This window comes from Microplitis mediator, chromosome 1 (assembly GCF_029852145.1).
Source record: "Microplitis mediator isolate UGA2020A chromosome 1, iyMicMedi2.1, whole genome shotgun sequence".
In the NCBI taxonomy this organism is placed as follows: domain Eukaryota; kingdom Metazoa; phylum Arthropoda; class Insecta; order Hymenoptera; family Braconidae; genus Microplitis; species Microplitis mediator.
Window position 1 is genome coordinate 21,046,568 of NC_079969.1, and position 26,080 is coordinate 21,072,647.

At 29.2% G+C, this 26,080-nt stretch overlaps 1 protein-coding gene across 2 annotated transcripts in view; it reads right to left on the bottom strand.

The window, feature by feature from the left end:
* The window catches only part of LOC130678329 (probable serine/threonine-protein kinase dyrk2), a 130,480-nt gene that overhangs the window by 79,937 nt on the left and 24,463 nt on the right, over window positions 1–26,080 (bottom strand). For both annotated transcript variants that reach the window (XM_057485514.1, XM_057485513.1), the window contains exon 2: window positions 4,539–6,514. In XM_057485514.1, the coding sequence (XP_057341497.1) occupies window positions 4,539–6,167 (1,629 nt within the window). In that variant the 5' untranslated portion in view covers window positions 6,168–6,514. The remainder of the gene's footprint in view (window positions 1–4,538; window positions 6,515–26,080) is intronic.

Genomic DNA, 26,080 nt, shown 5'->3' on the forward strand with positions numbered 1-26,080 from the left:
GTCACATTATGTATGAAATAAATTTTTAAAAGCAAGTTTATATAAGAAAGTAAGAATTATAAGAATATAAAATAATAATGAAATAAACAAAATGTATAAATTATTTTTATAAATAAAATATTAACCCGTATCATGGAAAATGATTAAGTAATATTTCAATGGAGATTGAAAACTCGAAACTGATTTTGAATTATATTATATAAACTGATTAATGACCGGTTATACTGTGATAGTTAAAATTTTCTATGGGAATAAAAAGAAATAACGAACTTGTCTGTTACAATATGGATGGATAATAAACCTTTTCTTAATTCTTTATGCCAAAGAATTTAATGAACAATGATATTAATAAATAAAAATGAAATTTTTTGTTTAGCTTTAGTATTCTTATTGTAAAAGAAGTCCAACTGTAACGGTCGTTTTATTGTATAAGTATATAAAATAATATACCGCAGGAAAGATTTATTTGGGAGCAATAAACCAGATTTATTAAAACTCCTTGAGAAGCTTATTTGAGACAGATAAATATTTACTACAATTAAATCCATCGATGTTTGGTCTTAAATTAATGTTGGTAATATTTAAAACGTCTTGGTTGACTTAAATAAATATTTCTGCTAAATTTGATATATTAACAGTCAAGAAATATTTCTTAAGTGAAAATTATCAATAGATGACTCCAGAAAATCACGTAGTTGTATACATAAGTAAGTCACCTAACCTATTTTACAAAATCAAGTCATTTTTCTTTCATATTCTTTCCAGAAAACTCAAGCCTCGTATCACTTTCGAAAAACATCATATATGATTATGATTTTAAAAAAATGATCCTAAGGTTAACAGACAAGTAGTAATTTTCGGAAATCTTCAACAAATAAATAATTAAAAAAAAAAAACTAAAAATATGTGCTTGTAGAAAATTAGAAAAACTATGAGTGCAATTTTAAAAAATATTTTTATTTTATAATTTACCGTTTTTGGAAAAATCTAAATATTAATGTACCTGAAAATTGGAACGTTTTTCGTGGACCGAAAATAAAAAAACGAAATGAAAAGAAACAATCTACTAGACCTAGATTCCTGAAATGATTTGCATAGATGCTAGTATGTCACCCGAAAATTTCAGCCACCCCTAAATACCCCTCAAGTCACCTTCAAGCAGTCAAATTACTCAAATTTTTTTCACTTTCGTTAAGCGAGAAACGTTCCGATCTTCAGATATATAAAAATTATTCAACGTCGGCTAACTTTGGTATCATTAAAAAAATCATCAATATTTGCATAGGTCTTCGAATAAGGACCAATGAATAAAATCTCATGTATTAGTATACTACATATATTACTATGTGCCAAAATAATAAATAAAGAAATTTCTAAGCCAACTCCATTTCACAGAGACATTGACATTGTACTAATACTAGATTAGCGACTGCTACTCACAAGATTTTTACGTTTCTGTTGTAAACATATTTCTCTGTTATAAAATAACAAAAATAAACAAAATAAATTCTTCTACCTATTATATATACATACATTTTGTTTTTCCTATTTATATTATACTGTAAGCCGCGATTCAATTTATAACTCTAACAATTGATAGTTTTACTATTTTACATGTTGTAAATGTGTAAAATTTTTGAATTTTAAATTAATTATGTAAAAAATGTGAGAATAAATCTAATAATGATAATTATTAGGTAATCCAGTCACGAGCGAATAGTTTTACTGAGAAATAGTCGAAGATTTTGTTTTAAGATACTGAAGATGTATAAATATTGTATAAATTTAAGTTCGTTTTTTTTTTTTCATTTTTATATTTATAATTTAAAGAAAATCGTTTCTCACGGTTATCTAAAAATCATCATAACAGAATTAGTGAAGAATAAAAATAAAATATTTAGTTTGACTTAATTTTATTTAAAACTTTTTAAAAGTTAGCTAAAGACAAATTAAAACCATGAAATGGTCACGCTAATTTTAACACAGCTTTAGCTGACCATAACGTCTCGAATATTTTGATCATATTCTGAAAGCGAGTCATCGTTAAACAAAGAAAATTTATTAAATTTAAAATTTCACAATGTTAATAATTTTTTGAAAGATTATTAAGCCTTTATATTTATACTTCTATTTTCATATAATTATTTTTTAAATTTTTACGTATACATTTCGATATAAATCCACTGAAGTTATAAAGATCGATAAAAAAAAGCCTGTTGTCTCTCGCCATCGCGGTTTGCTCGAAAGTACACGAATAAACGCGACATAAAATATATACCATAAATATATCTCGTGAGCTGGAGTTTCTGTCGGCATTTTTTTTTTTTTTTACTATATTTATTTTTACAATGACGTGCAAATCGATTATCCTATACCTCAACGACACGCTCGTTGTTTGATGTTTCCGGAGACTAAATCGATTTTTCCGTTTACTTGATACAGCAAATGTCTCCTTAGTAGTCTACTAAAAGCGGTTGTTCTGTTATCAAAGTATACATGACATAAGAATATGACAACATGACAGTCATTCACTTAAACTATTCACTTTTTCATAAATCCTATCAAATTAATTTCATGGATATAATAAAATTATGAAATTATGTGTAGCAAGTACTTTTTTTTCTTTGGTAATTACAAAAACAAAAAAAGTATACATTGTTTTTGTGTTAGTAGTGGAAAATTTGTAATGTATTTTTATTTCTTTTTCGGTTAAGTAATATTTTAAAGATATAAAACAATAATTGCAGAAACAATTCAACGCCCATTTAATCAATTACATTTCAAGACTCATCATAAACGTCAAGGATCAATGATTTGTTTCAACATAAACCTACTCGTTATAAAACATCTACTGTAGTATAGTCACCGGTTAACAATCTGATAGTCTATGATTCTGCTTGAGTAAAGTTTGATTGCACATAATACTTTTTTTTTTTTTTTTTTATATAAAATTTCTGATAGATAAAGTAAATATAATGTAAGATTGTAGAAGTAAAAGTACAGAGTTATAAGATTTAAGAGAGCAAGAGTGTCCTCTTATATATAAATATATATATATATATGTCTAAATCAATGCGTTACGAATTGATAGTCTCGAATGTATAACTACAACACGATTGCAAGACACACAAGATTCCCTTCGCTCACGATCTTTATTGCCATCGTAAATGTGATCAATTTCGACGTAAAGATATCTAGAGCATGTTGCGATATTTATTATCATTTAAATTGTAACGGTAATTGAAAAATATAAAGTTAGAAATTATATTATAATATTTTTTTAAATTTAATAAGCATAAGTACATTTAATAATATAGTGAATAAATGAAAAAATTAATAATGTCATTTAATTAGTCAAAAAAAAAATAAAACTATTAAATACTGTTATGTACCGGGCAATTAATTTTAAAGCATACTTCCGTTGTGCAAATTAGAGCAAAATGCATCGTCGAATAATGAGGATAAAAAAAATCTGTGACGATGATAGTAAATTGAAAAATAAAAAAAAGAAGAAATTAATCAGTGCTAGTTGAGAGGAGCTTACATATATATATATATATATATATATATATATATATATATATATATATATATATATATATATATATATATATATATATATATATATATATCAATTTGTTCTATCGCGTGTAGAAATAGACTGTCAGAATACTTGGGGTGGAAAATAAGGTTCGCGCTCCATTGAAATTCTGTAAGTCGCTAAAGGGCAAATGTTCACGTTTCCTTGAACGTAAAAAAACTACTTTTATATAAAATCTCAAGAGTCACCTATTAAATTTATGTGACTAAATTGGTTTCGCGTACTTCACTTAAAATAACTTTTTCAATTTTACCTGCTTATAATACTTTTTTATAATGATAAAAAAAAAATGACATTCTTTTAATCTGTAAATCGCATTGAGTTTTAAATTGAATTTCATATAATTCCCGTGTAAAAACAATTGGTTCCAAAAATGTTCATGACAGTAAACTTTCAAAATTGAAAGAATTCTGAACTTTAAGTTGAACATTTTTAGAACTTTGAAAAAATTAGAAAGTGAACAATTTTTAACTGGTGTCGGCTTTTTCTGCGTGTATTGTTCTTTATTTTTTGAGCAAAATTAATTTGATTTTACAATTTATTGGGTATGAAGAACAAAAAAAAAAAAAAAAAAGGGAATTACTTCGGAATTATGAACATTTTTTAATGTTTATTAAAACTTTTTGGGAAGGTCAATATTTTTCACTATCTGACTCTTTCAAAAAGAGTCCAAAAAATGAGTGATTGGAACTAATTATGAACTCACAAAATTGTGAATTCAAATCATTTTTACTTAAAAAATTTCAACAAAAAATAAAACTCCGCAAGAAAAGTTTACACTAGTTGAAAATTTTTCACACTTCTAATTATTTTAAAGTTCTAAAAATGTTCAACTCTGAGTTCAGAATTGTCTCAATTGGCAGGAAAGTTTTTGGAAGGAATTTTTTTTACACGGGTTATTATTTTTTATTTGTGATTATTAATGATCATCACTTACCTCATCATGAAAAGACTTTTGCTGCAAATTAGCCCAACACATTCTGCAAGGACAAGCTTCACGTTCTTTGCCATTATCCAGTTTATCTTTTTCCTTTATGGTATTGACCTCTGGGGGTGGCGGTGGTGGAACCGGAGGTGGAAGAGGGCTCGTAGCTACTTCGAGACTGTCTGAACTAGAGTTATGTCGTCTTGGTGGTGTAATATTAGTAAAGTTTCTTGTGCCGTTAGTAATTCCTTGTTTATTATCACTGGACTTAGTGCTACGTTCAGTACTAACTCTCGATGAATAATGTGAGGGTAAATGAAGGTTAAATGAGCATTTTGATGACTGGGGATGTGGTTTTAAAAAGTCATCAAGTAAATAAAAACTTTGAGCACGTCCAGAGCGTGTAGACGTTGCTCGTGCTTCAATTGTTTGTGTTCTTTCACACTTAGATATATCACGAGTGGATTTATTTCGACATTCATCTTCAGATGAATATCTCGTTTTACGCCTTTGCTCTTCACCCGCACTCTCAGTTGCTTCAATTGAATCTTGATATAGTCTTCGACTGACCTTTGTTGATCTTGCCTGAGAGTAATCACTGCTGTCACGATAAGTGTCCCGGGTCGTTTTTGATACTCGTGCTGAATAAGAGGTAGGCTGAGGATACCTCAGTGTTTTAACCGTAGGTCCAACAGTTGAGCACTCTCTGAAACTATCACTCGCGCCATTTTCAATCATGGAAGCACTCATGTTCTGGCCAAACGAGTTTTGACTAACGTGTGAGCTGGTTGAGTTTGTAACTGGAGTCCTGAGAAGTGCTCCAAGTGATCGCCACTTTCGATCCTGACTGTTGGAGGTTGGCGATATAGAGGCAGTTGTCCATTTCCTTTCATTACCTGGTGAGGCGACAATAGAATTACACGACCACTTGCGTTCATTGGTAGGAATTGAACCAGGTGGACCGAGCCACTTTCTCTCAGACAAAGTGGATGGAGGTGTCATAGCTGCTCCTTCGTTTGACCACTTCCTTCCTTCGGTTACACACGACGAGGATGGAGTTACAAGGGAAGTGGTTGAAAGTTCTTCACGTTGTTTAGCTTTCCACCAAGATGATGTCGAAGTAGTAAAAAGAATTAATGCTCCTCTCAGTGGATTTTGATTCTTTGTGACAATATCACGTGACTTTGATGCTTCTGAAAGTTCCCGGTCTTTGATCTTAGCAGACTCGTCATAAATGGATACAGAATCACGAGTAAATAATTGATGTTGCTGTTGCGGTTGCTGCTGCTGCTGCTGTTGCTTCTGGCAGTGACGTTCTTGTTCTTCACGTAATACTGTTGAATTCGTGCTTCTTAATCGTGGTCTTGTATTATGAATGAAACCGTAATCGTTACTTTCTGGTAGACAGTCAATTTCTAAACGTCGTGAGTAAGATGATGATGATGAGGACGTTGAGGGTTGAAGTGAACTCGGGCCACCATAATGATGTTGGACAGTCGTTAACTGAAGACTTGGCTGCTGAGGAAGAGTTGACGTCCTGGCACGATGAGCTCCGTCACCGGAAGTTCGTTGAAGACACGAAAAACTTGCAGAGTGTCTTAAACTTGATGGTGGATTGGTTGGTTGACTCACACCCAACATCTTTCGTTCCACCAAACTTTTCGTTTAAAATACCTCTAGTTTCACCAGAAATTTTTTACTTTTCTTCTTTTTTTTTTACTAAACAATCCAAATAATTTACACCTATTTGATTTCATCGCTTTTTAAATACTATTTGCTTTATTCTTTCGCGCTCTCTCGGTTCCTCGGATTTCCAATCACGTAACATTTTATTATTTTTTTTTTTTTATATATATTTACTATCGGGCAGTCGATTGCTGTTTAGGGGGCAGTGAGTATTTGTTAGTACTTGTTGACAGGTGACAATTATTGTCGATGATGGACTCTAGCGACAGCTGACACAAACTCGCCAAGATATTTAAGGAAATCTGAAACACAAATTAGGAATAGGCTTGGGGTCTTGCAACTCAAAATATAATACTAATGTAATAATTAATGACTAATGTAATGATTAATTAATGATTTAATGATAACGATTGTGAGAGACTTTTTTTATGGTTATAAAATTAATTTATCAAGTGGAACCAATAATACATCAACTCTGTTATAGAATTTTATTTTTTACCAAGATAATAAATTGATTGATAAATTTAAATCAACAATTATCTTGTTTTTTAATGCAATGTATTATTACAATACAAATGAACGACATGTTAAAATTATAAATTAAAAAAATAATTGATGATGAGTGTGTTCTCGAATAATAATTGAAGTGATTAAATAAACAGGACTAATCACACAAATATAATAAGCTTAGGGAATTAAACGATAAAATTAAAACGATAAATAAATAACATAAAAATGATTTTTAAAAATAATATAGAAGTTTGATCGGAAGTCGCTTGTCCAACAACCAAGTAATCCTTGAGTACCTCATCTTTGCGTAGGTTTACATTTAATTTATTCCGCGCAATTAGCAGTCTAGACCGCAATTAATGTGCAATTATCGTGCCGGGTGGCCGCCCTTAATCTTGTCTCTTTGCCAAAAAAAATATATACATACATACATATAAATACATTCATACATACATATAAATATATATATGTATGTAGAGACAAAGAGTAATCTAGAGGCGTCCATGTCGTCTGCCAAGTATCGGTGAAAGGTATTTATAAGTCAAGAAAGTAACACCCACAATATATATATATATATATATATATATATCATATATATACTTGCATGGTCTACTATATTGCGGCGAATGCAAAAGACAAGGCCGTTTGTGGTTTGTGAATACGTCTTTAGCTCTCTGTTTTTGCTCTTGCTGATGTTGAGAGACTCTTTTATGTTATGTATAACTGAAGAAAAGTTCATTGCATTTATTACGACACACGATTGACTGTTGCAACTAACAATGACATGTTATCCAGATTCTGAATTCATTACAATTTAATTTTTTTAAATATTTCATGTATCTTTTTTTAATTAACATAAAATCTTTTCAACTTCTCGCTATAAAAATTCAAAATTTAAAAAAAAAAAAGAGAAGTTATTGGTTTCGGTCCGATTTTCGAAAATCAAGTTTTCATAAGATGTCGACTTTTGAGGTCCTAGGAAGCTATTCTGAATATTTCCGGATGGACTTCCGGCCGTGTGTGTATGCAAAATTTTTTTTTACGAATGTAGAACGAATCAACCAAATTGAACGTTCTTCGCGGCAATCGAAAGGGCTCACCAAAATTTAAAATTGATTAGATTTTGAAGTCGATTAGTCGTATAGTTTCCAAGTTATACGAAAAATAAAAATTAAAAAAAGTTTTTTTTTTTAGGTTTTTTGCGTATAACGAATAAACCACTTGCCCGATTCACCTCAAAATGTATTCAGTTCTAAGTCTCAGTGAGCTCTTTCGATTGCCACCGAAAACGCTTGAATCGGTTGATTCGTTCTAAAGATATCGTTTAACAAAAATAATTTTTGTTCCAGTGAAATGTATGTTTTATCAGTCTAACAGTTTTTTGAACTCGATGAGCTCAAAAATTTACAAGTAATAATGTTTTCGGGCTCTTTGAGCTCAAAAATTGCGGGAAGTTTTGGGGTTGTCCTGCAGGGTTAACCGTTTTTTAGATTTTTATGAATATTTTTGTTTTATATATCACTATAGTTATATTTTATGAGGATGACTTAATTAATTTTTGGTTTTTTCTTTCGGCTTTCTTGAGTATCAGAAAAAATTTAATCAGTGTAATATAGAATGTGTAATGATTTGTCAAGTAGATTTTAAAGCGTTAATAATGTAATGAATAATGCAATTTTTAATAAAAGTTTTGTAATTTTTTTTTACTTGCACACACTTTTAGATTTATGTGTATGTGTGGGTAAATGTACATCAGGTTATTGTTGCCGTAGGCGCTGGACGGGTGAGTACATAACGAGAAGAATGCCACGACGTAATAATCTTTTACACATTCGCGCTCTGGATACCTCAAGTCACCTGGTTCGTATAATTGGCACGAATCCTCCATCCCGTAACTAATTGTTTGTCTGTTTATTGATTAATAATATACCTCACATGTTCCATTTTTTCAGTAACAACTAATTAAATAATTAAAAATTGTTTTATTTGAAAAACTTTAATTTATTCTTTTCAATAGAATAAAAAAAAAAAAATTGGATGAAGTGAATTTAATGTTTTTTAGGTTTGATTTTCCGTCTATCATTTTCGAGACAGAGAAACGCCATGGTCTGGCATTTTTATGGATAGATCGCGTGCACATAAAAACATCATCACGAAGATATATATTGAGTATATATTATCATACATAGTTTTTGACTAACTACGTACATATATCACAAAGTGCATTGATATTTCAAGATCAGATATATTATATGATTTTATAAAAAAAAATATTTTAAATTTAATGGACTAATAAATTGCAGTCGTAAAAAAAGAACAAAAATATATATACATAATGATGAGTTATAAATTTTATCATATAGAAAACTCAAGCGAATAACTTGAAATACGACTCGTTAGTTTTTTTTTTTTTTTTTTTTTTTTGACGTGAAAATGCTGATTGGTAATGAAAAATAATAAAAATAATAATACGTGACTGCTTGAGTGTCACTACTAAATTTATCAAATATATTTTTTAATGAATTTTCTTTATCAAATCATTTAGTCATTAATATATTTTAATTTTTATTACCATGAAAGCTCATTGCGACAAATGTTCCCATCAGTCTGAAAACTTATTAATTTTTATAATTGTGTAATCATGAAATACTTAAAAAAATCAAGACACACCGAAATTTTTTTTTACTGTCGTCTAGTTCTCTTTCTCGTATTATTTATTTATTTTTTTTTCGAAACATCTTAAAAATGATGACAGATACACAAAAATTGATTAAACTTTTAGGGTTTTCCAAAGAATGTTGCGGGTAATTAATACAAACAATTATAGTTTATAGTTTCAAAATATTTGAAAATTTTGATGTTAGTAATTTCAAATATTGTTATAAATTTGGTGACAGTAAAGCACTATATCTCCGCTTCGCGTTCGAAGGGTGCAAAAATAAAAACAAATGAGCATCTTTTGGCGCGAAATTTAAATCACTTAGCTGAAAACACAAACTCCCTTTTTACTCAGCATGCAAATTGATTTTTTTTTTTAAACTCCGGAACTCCAAGTGACAGAATGAATTTGGATTGAAATAAAATCCGTAATCACTCCGAATTCACTTCCAATTTTTTAGAGTGTGATAAAATTTAATTACATTCAAATTTAAAACATTTATAACAGCATTCTTTATAATCATGGTCATTGTACGTCTATATAGAGTATTTTTATTTTTTTATTAAAGAGACTATTATCAACAAAACTATTATATTATAAATACAAAAGCCAAAGACAATTAACCTGAACAATGATTATTAAATGTATGCTGCTGTACTTGGGTCACATGAAATTTACAAGCACGAGTATGTACAAATTAATAAGGAGCAGGGGTTGAAACGGAAAGGGGTTAAATGCATAACACTGGGGACATCTCCCATTGGAACTACATCGGCTTGTCGTTCATTTAGTCACGCAATCTATATAACCAACACAGATACCATGTTGTCGTTGTCATTCTCAGTAAGTTATCATAAAGTAGCATTCAACCGTTCACTATTTTAATGAGTTAATAATTAAATGTACGATTCATTAAAACGAAAATTATACGGGTGGAGTTTTAAAATAAAAAATAATAAAATCATTAATGAGTAAATGTATATGAGACTTCTACTAACATATAAATAAATAATGCAACCGCGTGAGAAAGATGTTATTTTAGGTATTATTAGACAAGTACATATAAAGATTATTACTTAAACTATTCTTTACCCAAGAACTTCATTAATTCAAATGTATTATTATTTAATTGGTCGTGTGCAAGCGCAAAAGTTAATTATTCCATATGGACCATTGAATATATCTATATATATACATGTATATATATTTCAAAAGCCAACTAATTAGGATAAAATCTTCACTACTTTCATTTTATCCACTCTCGTATCATTAATGCATTCATTTTAATTTTATATTTTTCATTTTAAATTATATCAATATTAATATTTATTATTATAATTATTATTATTATTTAGAATGTATGTAATTTATTAATGTTTCTATTACGTAAAACAATTAAATAAATTGTAAGTTTGTAAGAGGTAAAAAAAAAAACAATGCCCACGTCTCTTATATGCTTTCTCTGATAAATTAATGAAAATATTTCAACGCATCATGATTATAAGGCCGTTGTGAATCAACAGCCCGTGGTTTAGAAATTTTTCTGACAAGCAGACCGCTACTACCATTTAGCACTTGGTAATATATTTGTATATGAAACTACAACCTTTAAAATGTTTTTTTTTCCCTTCACTCTTTTTACTATTATGCATACTCTTAAGTAAACAGCCTGTTGCATTTTCAGTTTAGTTCGGGTCCCGTTTCAAATGGCTTTTAAAATGCTTTGTATCTTATATATATATTACCAATGAAACTGAGACGAATACATGCCTAAATGTACAGCATAGACGGAAGAAATATATGAATGTAGAATAGAAGGTTTAATGCGATATAACGCGGTTTGTTGGACACAGAATGTAATGTGATCTTAGTTTTGCATACACAATGTACGTAAATATGTAATAAACTAAATTGTGGTTATTATTTTATTTACTCTCAACAGGCATCAATTACAAATTTTCCGAGACATATTTCATGTTTATTTTGATCAATTGAATGAAAATTGACCATCACACAGAAAAAAAGAATTTCTTGGCGCTAAAAGTTTTTACTCGCCCCAAGAACATTTTTACTTACCCCAGGAAATTTTTCGCATTATGAATTGAAAAATTTTTTTAGGGCAAGAAAAAACTTTTTGGGACGAGAAAAAATTCTTGCACCAAATTTTTTTTTTAGTTAAGAAAATTTTTTTCTTCATTTTACAATGAAAGATATTTCTTACGCCAAGAAATTTTTTTTTTCCGTATAGAGCTGAGGGCGAGGGTAGTAAACACGCGGATTGAGGAGTCCGACGTCCTATCTAAAAAAAGTTCTTAATAGTGAACTTCAAAATTTGAAACAGTTCTGAACTTTGATTTGATCATTTTTGGAAATTTAAAAAAATTCAAGAGCAGAAAAATTTTCAATCTCCAGACTTCGTTTTTCAAAAGTTCTTGTAGAAAGTCAAAAAAAGTTCATAATTGGTTTTAAAGTTTTTGTTTTTTTAATATTCTTAAAACCAGAAAAATTTTCAAGTTGAATATTCTTTTTGCTCGAAAAATTGAGAAAAACGTTTCCAAAGAGTACTCAGTTGAAAATTATTTTTACTGTTGAATATTTTCGAAGTTAAAAAAATAATCAACTTAAAGTTCAGAATTGTCTTAAATTCGGAAGTTCCCGGTTATAAATTTTTTTGGGACATTTTTAGACCGAATTTTTTTTACGCTAGTTCGCTCCGTAGTTTTTAATTTACTATTTCTTCAAGTGTTCGTTATCTGAATTAGTTTATAAGGAATTGGAAAAAGTTGACTGAAATAAAAACGGACGATCATAAAAAAAAATTTAATTTACTGAAAATTAAAAATTAGCTAACGCATCATATAGCATTTAATTAACTATTTTTGTGATATTAATCATAATTATTGTTACAGTACTTGATGAAGTCTAAACAAATAGACGAAACATCGTACACTGGTATAATCTAACATCCAAAGTTTTTCTTTGGTCCACATACCTACGATTAAAACTACTTAATTAAAAATTGGCTGCATTGTCTGGGTTGATTACCTTGCCTTACTTTTTCCCACGACAAAAAATTTTTACCAAAAATGGTATTTCATTTTACCCCATACTACCCGAAATTTTCCATTGTTATGAATTTCGATTGTCTAAAATTATGATAAAAATTTACAAGTATAAGTAAAAAAATGTTCAATTAAAAATATGAGATAGAATGAAAATTATAAATGAACAACTACATAAATTACGAATGCGGAAATACAGACAGTGGTGCGGGCTCGGTTCCTTTGCCATTAGTAATAGCGTTCCGCTATCATATTAGGATCTTTAAAGCGTATAAAGAACATCGGAAATAGCGTTCCAACAAAAACCGAACAATCTTATAATAATAAGTTAACCCATAAATCACGTGATACAGCTGCCTAAATAAATTATTAAAGTAACCTAAAACGGATGTATAATCAAATTACATATTAAATTAGTAAAACCTCTATCTAATATTTTATAAGTATAACTTTCCTATTAATTTCTTAAAAAAAAAAAATATTTGTAACTGTACTTGAATTTTTAATAAATTTTACAGTTTATTTATAATATTGCAATCATAAAAACGGTAATGAAGTTTACTATAATAGTTATAATTTATAATTAAATGAATGAGGCAAAAATATATATACATTAACATATATCTATATATATTTGTTATTATATAGAAATACAGAAATAAACGATTGTGAGAAATTAATAGCTCATGATGTTATTTTTACCGGTTGGATTATAACCGGTTGCTGTTAATCGAGTTTCAATAGAGATCTCTTACGTGCCAAAGTGAGGACGGAAATGATTGGATGACATTAATGACGTGAGTATTCTCTAACAGACTATGATGATAAGAGTTTAAATTGTTACATACAATCATTTATCTTACTCTTTCATTCTCTCTCTCTATCTCTCATACCATTTATATATATATATATATAAATTACGCGTCTTGATTCTGTTCTATAGTCTAGTTCAATATTAATTACTAATGACTCATCCACTTTGTATAACATGTTACACTAGAGCACGATGACCGTTAATTTAATCGGATAATGTCTCAACACTCTTTTTTATTCACACATCTCATCCATACCACACCCCTCGAGGACGACGCACTCATTATATTACAACATCACTGCTGGCATTAAGACAACGACTTGTACAAACTAATTTCTATTTCTCTCGATTACTTTGAACTAATCCAGTTTTACTTTTAGATATTCAACCAACTAATAATCAACACCTGTCGACATATATACTGTTATAAAAGATCATATATACATAAATACATTCATACAAGTAAATATACTAGATATTGTTTTAAAGCCAATCGAGGCTATAAAAAAAAATGATAAATTTTTTTTTTGTAGCATGATATCATTTTTATTGTAAATTTTTATCATTATAATTTATAACTAATTGTTTCTTAACAGGTAAAATAAAAATTATTAATTTAATGTCTTTGAGAATTTTTTTTGTACAACCCAATTGCGAAGCAATGAGATGTGTTCTGCTAACGCTTACTCGGTACCAGCTGATTTAGTCACGTAAAAATCACATTTACAGTTATTCAGATATTTTCAATTAGAACAATTGCTACTATTTGAAAGATCATATATTAATGAATAAAGCGAACACAATTTTAAGTCGCGTTTTTTAAAAATAATTATTAAATAAATAAAAATGTAAAAAAAAACCTGTAATGTCCGCCAATATATACGGATGTTGATGAACACAATAACTTAAAAAATAGACAACCGATTAGTCTATTTCATTTTTTATTACACTTGAATTTTTAATAAAAGAACCCTATGGAAAATCCTATTGGTTTAATTATAATTAATAAAAACTTAAAACTGGCAATTCATGGAAAAATTCAGCTACAATTTTTTTTATCATTATCATTATTATTTTTTTTTTGTTTAAAATTTCTTGAATATAGGAACGCCTCCTATTGATCACTTTTTGAATTGGCAAGTGAGTTGTACACTTTTGGATTTTAAAAATTTTTTTCCAACTTTAAATTAAAAAAAAAAAAATGTTACTTTTTGTCATGTAGCATCTCTTGATAATTAAATTTTTTTTTTGATTAAAAAGTATGAAATAATTTTAAAAAATGAGTTTTAAAATGACCGCAAAAAAGTATTTCATCTGTCTACACATAATATGATGACATGGACCTCGAACACGAATAGTTAACATAGTCTAAATTAATTTGGGTCAGCAATTTGATTCTTCGTGCGTGTTATATAGATAAGTATGTAATGTAGAGCTTAGAGAGTAAGCAACATGAGCATAGTGTAAAGTATTTAAATGTGAAGGTATTATAAATGTGGCCTTAAGATTGGCGAATGCTTGAGAGCATCACGAGGGCGGTCTACCGCGGAGGCATAAATATGTAGGTGACTGCACCTCTTCTCTACTATGTCTTTTAACATTAATATATATGTGCTCTAGACTCAATCCCTCAAGCGTCTCACCAGAGATGTAGGTTTCGAGTATCTGGATTCATTAACTTCCTGCAGGTGGTACATGTGTACAGTATTGTAAATGTGAAATGCTAAAACATTTCTTTATCGTTTCTCTTTTACCGCACAAATTAATGTTTTAAACTCTTGCTATAAGACACTTCCTGCTTTGATTCTTTTATTAAAAATATTATTTATTTTTTCAGACTTATGCACATGTATTTCACACCTACGCTGAGTATCGATGAATTGATATGTATCAACAAGAAATGTATGTACATATATATTGAGCTGGATGATGCTTATGAAACTACATGGTAAAATTTGCGATAAAATAACTACCATTCTTAATTCACGACTATTATGTATTTATATACATACATATATGTATACACATACAAGCACGGGTGCGTATAATTTTCCTTAATAATGATGACGACCACTCGTCTGGTTTATACCCAATTCCAATTTGTCACGGTATTTTATATTTCCTCAGGGTGTAAATCGAGATCGATATCTCTCCCTGACGCGTCGATGACCTCGACGACCTCTTATACCGCAGAGGCTTTGTTATCGGATATAACCATATATATATATATTTTTTTTTTACTATTTCCTGATCAGAATAAGCCCCGTTAAACCGTGGAGAAAAAATTTTATATATATTACTTATATATTTTATTGTTTTTCAGGTTCAAAATTATGATCAATAAATTTTTTTTGTTAACTTATTTTTTTTTTTAAATACTTTATTAATCCATTATTTAAATGTGAAATTTTTCAATGATTAATTATGGAATTTTTTTCAGTTATTTAAATTATTATTTTTCACTATTTTTATAATTCCAAATTTCGATTTGTCAAAACTTTAAACTATCGTGTAGTGAACATTTTTTCTATAATTAATCTCAAAAATTCGGATTCGTTAAATAATTATGATGCTAAAGTTAACCAACGTCTAATAATTTTGAATTTTTTTAAAACCGATAAATTATAAAAAAAAAAAATTTTTTTTAATTTGCACTTGTAGATTTTTTAATTTTCTACATACGCATATTTTTATTATTTTTTTTTTTTTTTCGTAATTGATTTTTTGAAAAAAAAAAAAAATCCGAAAATCGTTAATTGTCGGCTAACTCAGGATTATAAATAATTTATAAAATTGCCAGAGAAAATTTCTCAAAAATATAATACCATTATAATTATTATAATTATATAAGAACATAAGTAAATAATTTATGGAATTTTAATACAGTATAAATTTTAATTATATATAATAAAACAAATATATAATGGCAGCAACATTTGACAAGTATTTTCATTATTCAAATAATAAAGAAAAATATATATATATATATATAATTTAAAAAAAATATATTTTAATTGAGTTTGTAAATTTATTATATTTATATCATTACATAAATGCTACGTAATGAAAATAACAGTATAAAAAAATATAAAAATAAAAAAAATAACACCAGACACTGAGAATAACCGAGTTTACCGTGAAAGGTAACTACGTGGGTTTGAGTGCACTACGTGTGTATGCAAAATAACTTGAATATGTCGTATGTTTAAAAGGTGTAATAATATATAGATATATATGTATATATAACACGCGAAAGCAGGTCTTGTCCATGCCTCGTCCTGCCATGCGTAGGTGTCATGACCGGTAGGATATTGAAAGACGTGACTTTGTTTCCATGCAGCCGCTCAAATCCCGGTTAAAACCAAGTACGCAACCTCTCAACAAACTAAATAAACTTTATTATAATATGATACACATAATAATAATACTTAACTCTTGAACTAAACATTAAGCTTTTTGCCACGAGATAAACCAGTCTTGTCTCGCATATTATTTTATTACATATATGTACAAAAAATAATTATAGTCATGGACAATTTATACGTAGACCGGAACAACGTAATTTCTGCACAAGGCCAAGGAATCATTCTCCTCTGATCACCATTAATTTTCACTCTCACCAATTCCATCATCGTCTATTTCTATCTCTCTTATTTTTTTTTCTTTCCTCTTTCTTTTAATGTTTAATTTTTTTTTTTTTTCATATCAGAATATGCGATTTCCGATGGATAACACCTGCCACTTGAAGAGAAAAAGCATATTCTTTCCGGTCTTATTGCTTGTATTATTTATTTTTTCACTTCTCTTACTTATATACATATTGTATATTGTATATATACTCATACTCATTTCATAGCTGTCTATACCTTCTTTATCTACTTGCGTATACACGTTCACGGCTTATATAATAGGAGCTTCAACATTCTATCTTCCAGTTTGTACCTGTTTATACTTGAAGGCTAGAGTCTAAGCGCAGGTACTCATCCAATACTGAGGTTGTAGTAATCTTGGTTATAGCGGTTATTGTCTGGCCCGCAAACTCAGGACTTTAATACTGCGCTATGTACAGTCTTAAGAAAATTATTTGCCCAACAATCTTGGCGCTTTGATCAACTATTCAAATTTCAGATGGATAGAATTATACATTAAAGTTTATAAAAAAAGATAACGAATATGTGATGGGGGGGGGGGGGGGTACAATCGACTAAAAAATAGAGTTTTTGTAATGTATTTAATAGATCTTGAAAGCTTCAAAAAAGAGAAGTATGATCCCTGGTCAAAATTAAATTTGATTCAGGCTCGCTTCACTTTATTATCTTTTGAAGTTATCGATTTGCCGACGTTTTTTCGATAAGATCTCGACTTTACATAAATTTTTGTCAACTTTTAAAGCTTTTTCCATCATAGTTTCAACTTATTCGTCTTTACTTTGAGCACGACAGTCATTCACCTTACATTTAACTTGCTGAAGCAAGTCGAAAAAAGTTATTTATCCTCCTTACTTTAGCCTTGCTCAACCAAGTCAAAAACGAGCAGTATTTTTTAGTGTTAAATGTGTTTAATCGCGTTCCACCTTAGTTTTGACTTTTTCGCCTTGTAATTTAAGTCGAATAAATCTAAATCATGTCAATTTCAACTTTATTTTGACGTTTTCGTCTTGAAATTCGAGTTGAATACGTTAAAAGTTTTCCTTTCAAGGATGACGTCTACATGAAGTTCGAAGACCACAGAACCCGTTACCGTGATTTCCGTGACCTTGGTGGACCGTATCCTCCACCGCTCATCTCACGGCTTAAAATAAAGTGTATTCTTGGAAAATATACATAAATATCAATTTATTTAAAGCTGTAAGATGGACAGCGAAGTTCCCTAAGGTCTACCAAGGTAGCACCATTTACAGTAAATGAACGTGCACCTTAGTTGACTCGAAGAACGCAGGTTCGAGTCCAGGAGACGAAAGTCTAAATCAAGGCAAAAACTCAATGTATTTCATATCTCCGTATGAAAAAGTCGAGTTTGTTTTGTAATAAACCAAATCTATATCAAGTGTTATTTTTGACCCGGAATGACTTCAAATAATTATACGGAAAAAATAAAATTTGGAAAATTACTGTGTAAATAGTAAAAAAAATTCAAGTAATATATTTCGCGGGGGTAAGTTGGACTTACTCTAAGGGTGGAAAAAAATTGTTTTTTAATTATTTTCTTCCTTACTTTGGAGTTTTCAATTCTCATGCATATTATTTGTATTCATACAAAATATTAATTATACTAATTGCTGGTGAGTTGAATCATTGAATAGTAGACCGTAAAACTAATATTTGTTGCGAGACACAAATTTTATCATAAACACAGACAAAATATGAGAGTGCACAAAAATAAAATTAAAAAAATATTTTACGTTGGTCCAACTTGCCCTGATCGGTGAATTTGCACTCGGAAACCATTACGCCCTTAATAAACATGAAAATGACAAAGAAAAAATTTGTTTTCACGAATTTTTTGGAAGCTGATCATTATAAAATAGGGGAGCGTCTTGCTTCTACTTTCATATGATGGACGTAAAAAAAATACATTAAAATAATTTTGTGTTATCAAGACCCGTAGAAAAATGACTTCATTACAGACAAAAAATTTAGTTGAACTGTAAAATTCCATGCAATAAGCAGATAAATATCTGCATATAATTGTAAAAGTAAACATATATACGATACTTCAATATGATCCATACCAAAATTATACAGCGAAAAAGTGTAAAACAGATTATCAGATATTTTTGACTACTATTTCTTCTTAAATAAAAACTTCACACATAAAATAAAGAGAACATAGCGTATAATAGTACTGTAGTGTATTTTTTTTTTTTTTTTTTAAAGACAATTTTAGTTTGTTTATGAGGCAAACGTGGACAAAATTTCATATGTATATCGAACAAGAGAATACCGATCGACCACATAAAAGTGAAAGAGAAAAAAAATGAACCCTCCTTAAATCACGTTTCGTTTTAGCGCTAGAATTTGAATAAATCATTTCTTCCAATTCGTTATACTCTTACAAGTATACTATCCTATAATCATCACTCTCAAAAGTATCTATTTTGAAAGGCCAATCAATCAATTTGATTTTGTAGTTCGTGAGGAAATTTAATAATTACAAAACAAACACTACTTTTTTTTTTTCAACTGTAATGTTTCATTTCCCCCCGGTAGGGAGTTTAAATAATATAAAAAAAGGTAATAAATATATTTGAAAACACCTTCTTAAACATATTTTAAAGTATTAATATCTCTCGAAAGTTAATTATATACTTTTAATAAGAGGGTATTCTAACTAAGATAGACGCAAATACACGGAAAAAAAATTCACGGATTTTTTACGATTTAACTATCGTAATTTTCATTATATAGTATTGTAACGCTGGACTATAAGTTTTCAATAATAATTTTTACAATAGACTATCGTAATTTTTATTTTATAATTTATACTACTACCAGAAAGAAAAAATCAGATACTATAGAGTAAATTATACAAGTTGTGTTAACATAAATTCTAATACAACTATCGTAAAATGAATGAGTCGGTAATGTAGAATTTCTTTAAATATAAAATAATAATTAGAAGTCAATGGAGTAAAATATATTTTCTTAAAAAAGTAGAACTTATAATTAATAAAAAAGAAAAATTTATCATTTGGAATTTTTTTTTTTTTTTTAACAGTTAAATTGAGAAGGAAAATACAATCTCGAAATAAAAATAAAACATGTTGAAGTAGTAATAATAAAACATTTATTTAATATTTTTTCAAACATATTTTTTTGGTATATATAAAATTTATGAATAAATAACTCATTTATTTGTATTCAAAATACGCACATGTAGAAAATTAAAAAAACCATAGGTGCAATTTTTTCGAATACTTTTTTTCTATAATTTATCATTTTTAAAAAAATCCAAAAATTATTAGGCGTCTGCTAACTTCAGTATCATAAAGAAATGTTGAATGTCCATAATTTGAGGTTATTGAAATGTTTTACCTCTCGCAAAGCCGGGTAAAATTATTCATTGTCGACAAATGAAGATTATCCTGTAACAAAATTAGGAGAATTGAATTTATTAGAAAAAATAAATTTTCATTCATTTAGAATCATTTATCCTATGACCACAAAATACTACTAAATTGTTTATAAAAATAAACTTCTTGTCCAGATAAATGATTTTAAAACGAACGATATACATGATACTGAAGTTAGCAGATATCTAATAATTTTTGGATTTTTTTTTAGACGATAAATAATTAAAAAAAAAATATTTAAAAAAATTGCACCCATAGTTTTTTAAATTTTCTACATGTGTATTTTTTTAGTTTTTTTTTTTTTGTAATTTCTTTGGTGAAAAAAAAAATCCGAAAATTACTAATTATCTGCCAACTTCAGGATCATACGATATACCCACAGAATATTAAGTTTAATAAAAATTGAATAATAATAATTATACTTACACCACCAAATTATTATATTCCACAATCTATGTAGGTTTGTAATGACGAAAGTACAGTTTTTATTTTAAATTTCTTATTTACAATTGTCCGAAAAACGTCATGAATAATAACCTCTATTTCTGCACTACACTGTGGATAAAGATGAACTGATTTATAAATATATATAGTTGAACCACAAATAATACAGACAAAGTAGATGTCATCATTTGTATTTATATATATATATACACTCATACAAGCATCACATCATGGTTTGTGACAACACTTGTCTTTCATACGTAAACGCTTCAGATGGCATATACTATACCATTTCAGAAAATTTACAATCCAACTATCGTAATTTTTGTAGCTTGTATTGTAAAAACATAGAGGCAGCACTGTAAATTAAAAGGAAGAATAAAAGAATAAATAGTATAATTAAATCTTATTTTTTATTCTTTTACTATTTACGATAGTAACATTGTAATATTTCTTATTGAATTGATTACAATAAACTCTTAATGAAATTACGATAGTGAATAGTAAAAAATCTTTTAAAAACTGTAAATTTTCGTATCATATATTTGAATGTTACAGATAATAAAAGTATAGTCCAGGATTACGATAGTAATATTGGAATTTTTCGTCGAATTTTTTTTCCGTGTAGAATCTAAAACCGAGGAATAAAATTGAAATAATATTTCTAGTTAATCTTTTTATTTTTAATTATTTATGGAAAAAAAAAATTAAAATTAATGAATTCCTATTGCTCGTGAGTAAATCTAAATATATATCAAGTTATTTATAGCAATATTAATAATTTATATAGTATGTAGAAAACGCAGTGTAAAATGAATACAAAAGGAAAAACTTCACTTTTTTTTTTTTTTAAAGCAGTAGACTTTTTTCTTGAATTGTGAAAAAAATATAAAAACCGACCCAAGCAATCCATAGGGCGTAACGAAAATAAAAAAGGTACTAGTATAAAGGGGTTTGTATAAAGTTTAAGAATCTAAGTATAGGCACGAGACAAAAACTAAAAGTATAAAGTGGTAAAAAATAAAAGTTATAAAATGTGAGTTAAAAAGACTAGACTGGAAAGCAGGGATAGAAAGAATGAGATTGGGCATTAGATTTGCGTGTCGAGAGGTTTGCTCGTTAGATCCGGCATACGCAACACTGCGTGTCTCCTCTGAAGGTAATCTCGACAAGTCCACCAGGTAAACACGCGCCAGTGCTCGCGCATGTTCTATATGTCTTCTCCACTTGTCTTATTCAGCTGAAGAAAACACTTTGATGTTTTGTGAAAGCGTTTAATTAAAAAAAAAAAAAATTAATACTTATGTATGTATATATATATATATTTATTTATATATATTTTTAAGGAGAAGATGGTAAAAAAAATGTATAGAAATATTTATTTTTTCTTATACGGATATTGCGTGTTTTTAACATGTTTACAAAGCGACGCGCACTCTATCATATGAAAGTTTTGATACGACATTTGATTTCTTGTGCAGTTACTAGTAATAAATAAAGTAGACGTTAATTATTGGATCATTAAAAATAAGACGGTGAAACTACTTAAGAATATTATTCCGCATTCTCGTTAAAAAAGCGTTTGTTTTATAGCAAATAATGAACAAATAAATAGTCAAGATAAGATTAAATTAAGATATGTAAACAACATTTGAAAATAATTCAAGAGAAAATATTTTGAATTAAATGTTTTTTTAACTTCCCGCTAAGAAAATCGACGATTTTCGAAAAATTCGGGAAGTTATTGTTTTCACCCCAATTTTCGAAAATCGAAATTTCATCAGATGTCGACGTTTTGAGGTCCTAGGAAGCTATTCTGACAATTTTCAGAATGATGTCCGAGTATCTGTATGTGTGTGTCCGTGTCCGTGTCCGTGTCCGTGTGTGTGTGTGTGTGTCCGTGTCCGTGTCCGTGTGTGTGTGTGTGTGTCCGTGTGTGTGTGTGTGTGTGTGTGTGTGTGTGTGTGTGTGTGTGTGTGTGTGTGTGTGTGTGTGTCCGTGTCCGTGTCCGTGTGTGTGTGTGTGTGTGTGTGTGTGTGTGTGTGTGTGTGTGTGTGTGTGTGTGTGTGTGTGTGTGTGTGTGTGTGTGTGTGTGTGTGTGTGTGTGTGTGTGTGTGTGTGTGTGTGTGACCGGTCTATAACTTATTAACTAATGAACCGATTTGGATAGTTAAGGCGGCAATCAAAAGAGCTTGTTGGCCAACAAGCTTGTTTTTTTCGAAAACAATGGAATACAATCGTATTTTCGAGCTCAAGGAGCTCGAAAACAGCTGAAAGTATTGGGGCTGGCCCGCAGGGTCAACCGATAGACAGGTTTTTTTAAATTGTATGGGCTAACCACAGAAAAGTTTGAAAAATAACAAAAATTGATCAATTAAATTATCGGGTATAAAATATTTACATTAAGCTTGTGTACTTAGCAACGATGATACTTTTATATTTATATTATGAAATTGACAAATGGAAACTTTCATATGTTTCTATCTTGCATTAAGTATGAATAGAAGCTTAATTGAACAACGAGCCTGAGTGTCGAGAGAACGATACGATGGAGTCTCTATCTCGCTAATTTACTATATATAACGTCACAGTATTTTCTATATATATATATACATACATTTGTTTAGTTTTGTTACGAAATTCTCACGGATCTGCATTTACTTTCTGGCTCGCTTTGAATTCTCTTTATACAATAGAAGATCAATCGATATAAATCCACATTGTATATTCTTTCCTTTTATCTTATACATATTTGATATACATCATTTAATATTTATAATATATGATGAATTATTGTTCAGCAAAACCGGTAACAAGATACCGATTATAATAAATTATATAATGAAGTCAAAGAGTGTGTACTTGAAAAGCTAATGACACCTATAGGAGTGGGATAGGACCTATAAGCAGCCTGAGACCTACAGAGAGTCGATTCGAAAAATTAAACTTCCTGAAGTCTAAAGTGTGAATAAAAATATAAGTCCTTTTGAAATTAGACATGTTAAAAATATTTGTTTTATTGAAAATTAATGAATCTTGAGCTGTGAAATTAAGTATTAATTTTTTTTTCTCTCAAGAAATTATTCTTGTGAAAATATATCATTTATTAATATAAAAATAATTCTTGAGTCAAGAAAATTTGTTCTGAGTAATGGTATTTTTTTCTCTCAGTGTAGAGAAAAAATGTTTGTATCATTGACTGACACGCACTTGCCGTTGATTATACTTGGTACAGAGAATAGAGAGTAAAAATAGACGGTGTAATATCAGCTAACCTTCGGTTATTAATTTATTTATTATTATTAAACAATAATAATTTTACTAACGATATTCTAGAAAAACTCAAGTAATATAAAATAATATAAAAGCAATCAAGTTGATTCATGGCAAATTCTTTAATTTTAAGTGACTAATTATAAATAATTACGGATATACAAGCAGACTAACTGACTACTGATAATAAAAATTTAATTTGATTATACCCTCTCTAAAAATGGATTAGTGAAATTCACCGCAAATAAGTGAATATGCATTGGGAACCAGCTTTAAATATACCACTGGTTCATTAGTGGTATACTTATAGCTAGAGAAATAATGATTATCTACTGATTCGCAGTGAATTTCACTAATTCAGTTTTAGAGAGTTGATTTTCCTATACAAGAAAATTAATTTTTATTTTATTATTTCATTTTGAGTCAATATTCTGTTTTAAATATTCCCGGGTCGAAAAATTTGATCTTATTTTAGTCTAATAAAACTGTATGTGGACTAATTGGTCTGTCTTAAATTTTAAGCTGTTTTTGATCTACCCTTGTAGGAAAAAAAATATTGACAACGGGGCCGGTCTTGGCACAATACCGGGCTACCCAGGCTCGGCCTCCAAAGGTTGGTCCAAGATCCGACCAACATTCAAGTGACGAGCCTCGGTTCGCCAGTCTTGGGCCAAGATTCAGCCACTACTCAAGTAACAAGCCTTAGTTTGCCAGTTTTGGGACAAGGTTTAGCCATTACTCGAGTGACATGCCTTGGTTTGCCAGTCTTGGGACAAGGTTCAGTCATTACTCAAGTGACAAGCCTTGGTTTACTAGTCTTGGGACAAGGTTCAGTCATTACTCAAGTGACAAGCATTGGTTTACTAGTCTAAATAACAAATGGTACCTAAAAACCTCTGGCTTCTGTGAATAGCGTAACAGCCTAGTGGATAAGACACTTGCCTTCCAGCCATGAAAGACCAGCTTCGAGACCCAGCAAATGCAAAAAAAATTAGTTTCATCGATCCACCTGATTTCTCCGTGTGCAAATATATTTCTATATGTTACCATCACGTACATGTCTGCTAATATTTTTTTTTTTAAATTTATTTTTAATAAGTATAGGTGGTTATTTAGCAACAGTCTTGGCACAATATTGGCTCTCGATATTGGGCCAATACTTAGATGCAGTCTTGGCACAACACTGTCACTCAAGCTTGGCTCGGTGTTATTTCGATGCTTAAACAGATTTGGGCCTATCTTGGATTTCAAGCTTTCCCCAGAGTTAATAAGTCTTGCGCCAAGCTTGGGCCTATTGTTTTTTCCTATAAGGGATAAAGACGATCTAAAACAGACTAAAAACAACGGACAGAAAAAGTCTGATTTTGAACTGGATAAAAATGAAAGAAGGAAAAATATTTGGATGAAAAAGTCTGATTTTGATCTAGAGGCAACCAAAACCAAGTTTACAATTATTAAAAACATGTCTAAATAAGGAATAGTAACAACAAAATTGGATTAAATTTCACATGTTACTTAAATACAAATAAAAATTAAAGTTGACTAGAAATAATTGAAAATTTTTAGGTTATTTCAAACGATGTTAAAATATTATATTTAAGGCATAAGATGTATTATACTTTAAGTTGAAAAAAAAAATGTATATATTATATATATTTCACTTTAAGGAAAAGTAAACAAGTAAACTGGATTTTTATGACTTTAGGTACTTGGGTCAGTCTAAGGATGTCTTGGGGGCCCAAGTTCTGAGTAACTGTAACGCAATGTGTTTTGCTTCGAATTGCAGACATAAATTCTGAACTTATGTATTTATATTTTAGTAAAACAAGGAGAGGTTGTAAGACCTCACTTACACTGTGAAATAAAATAAAGAAAATAAGTTAGCCTTCAAAAAATCTTTCGAGATTAGATACAAATCTTAAAGTGCATTTTATTTTTTTAAAGATAATTTCGTTTATTTGTTTAAACTCACAATTACGATAACAAATTTCCAACACATTGTTTATATTTTATGAGCATTGAAGTAAATCGAGC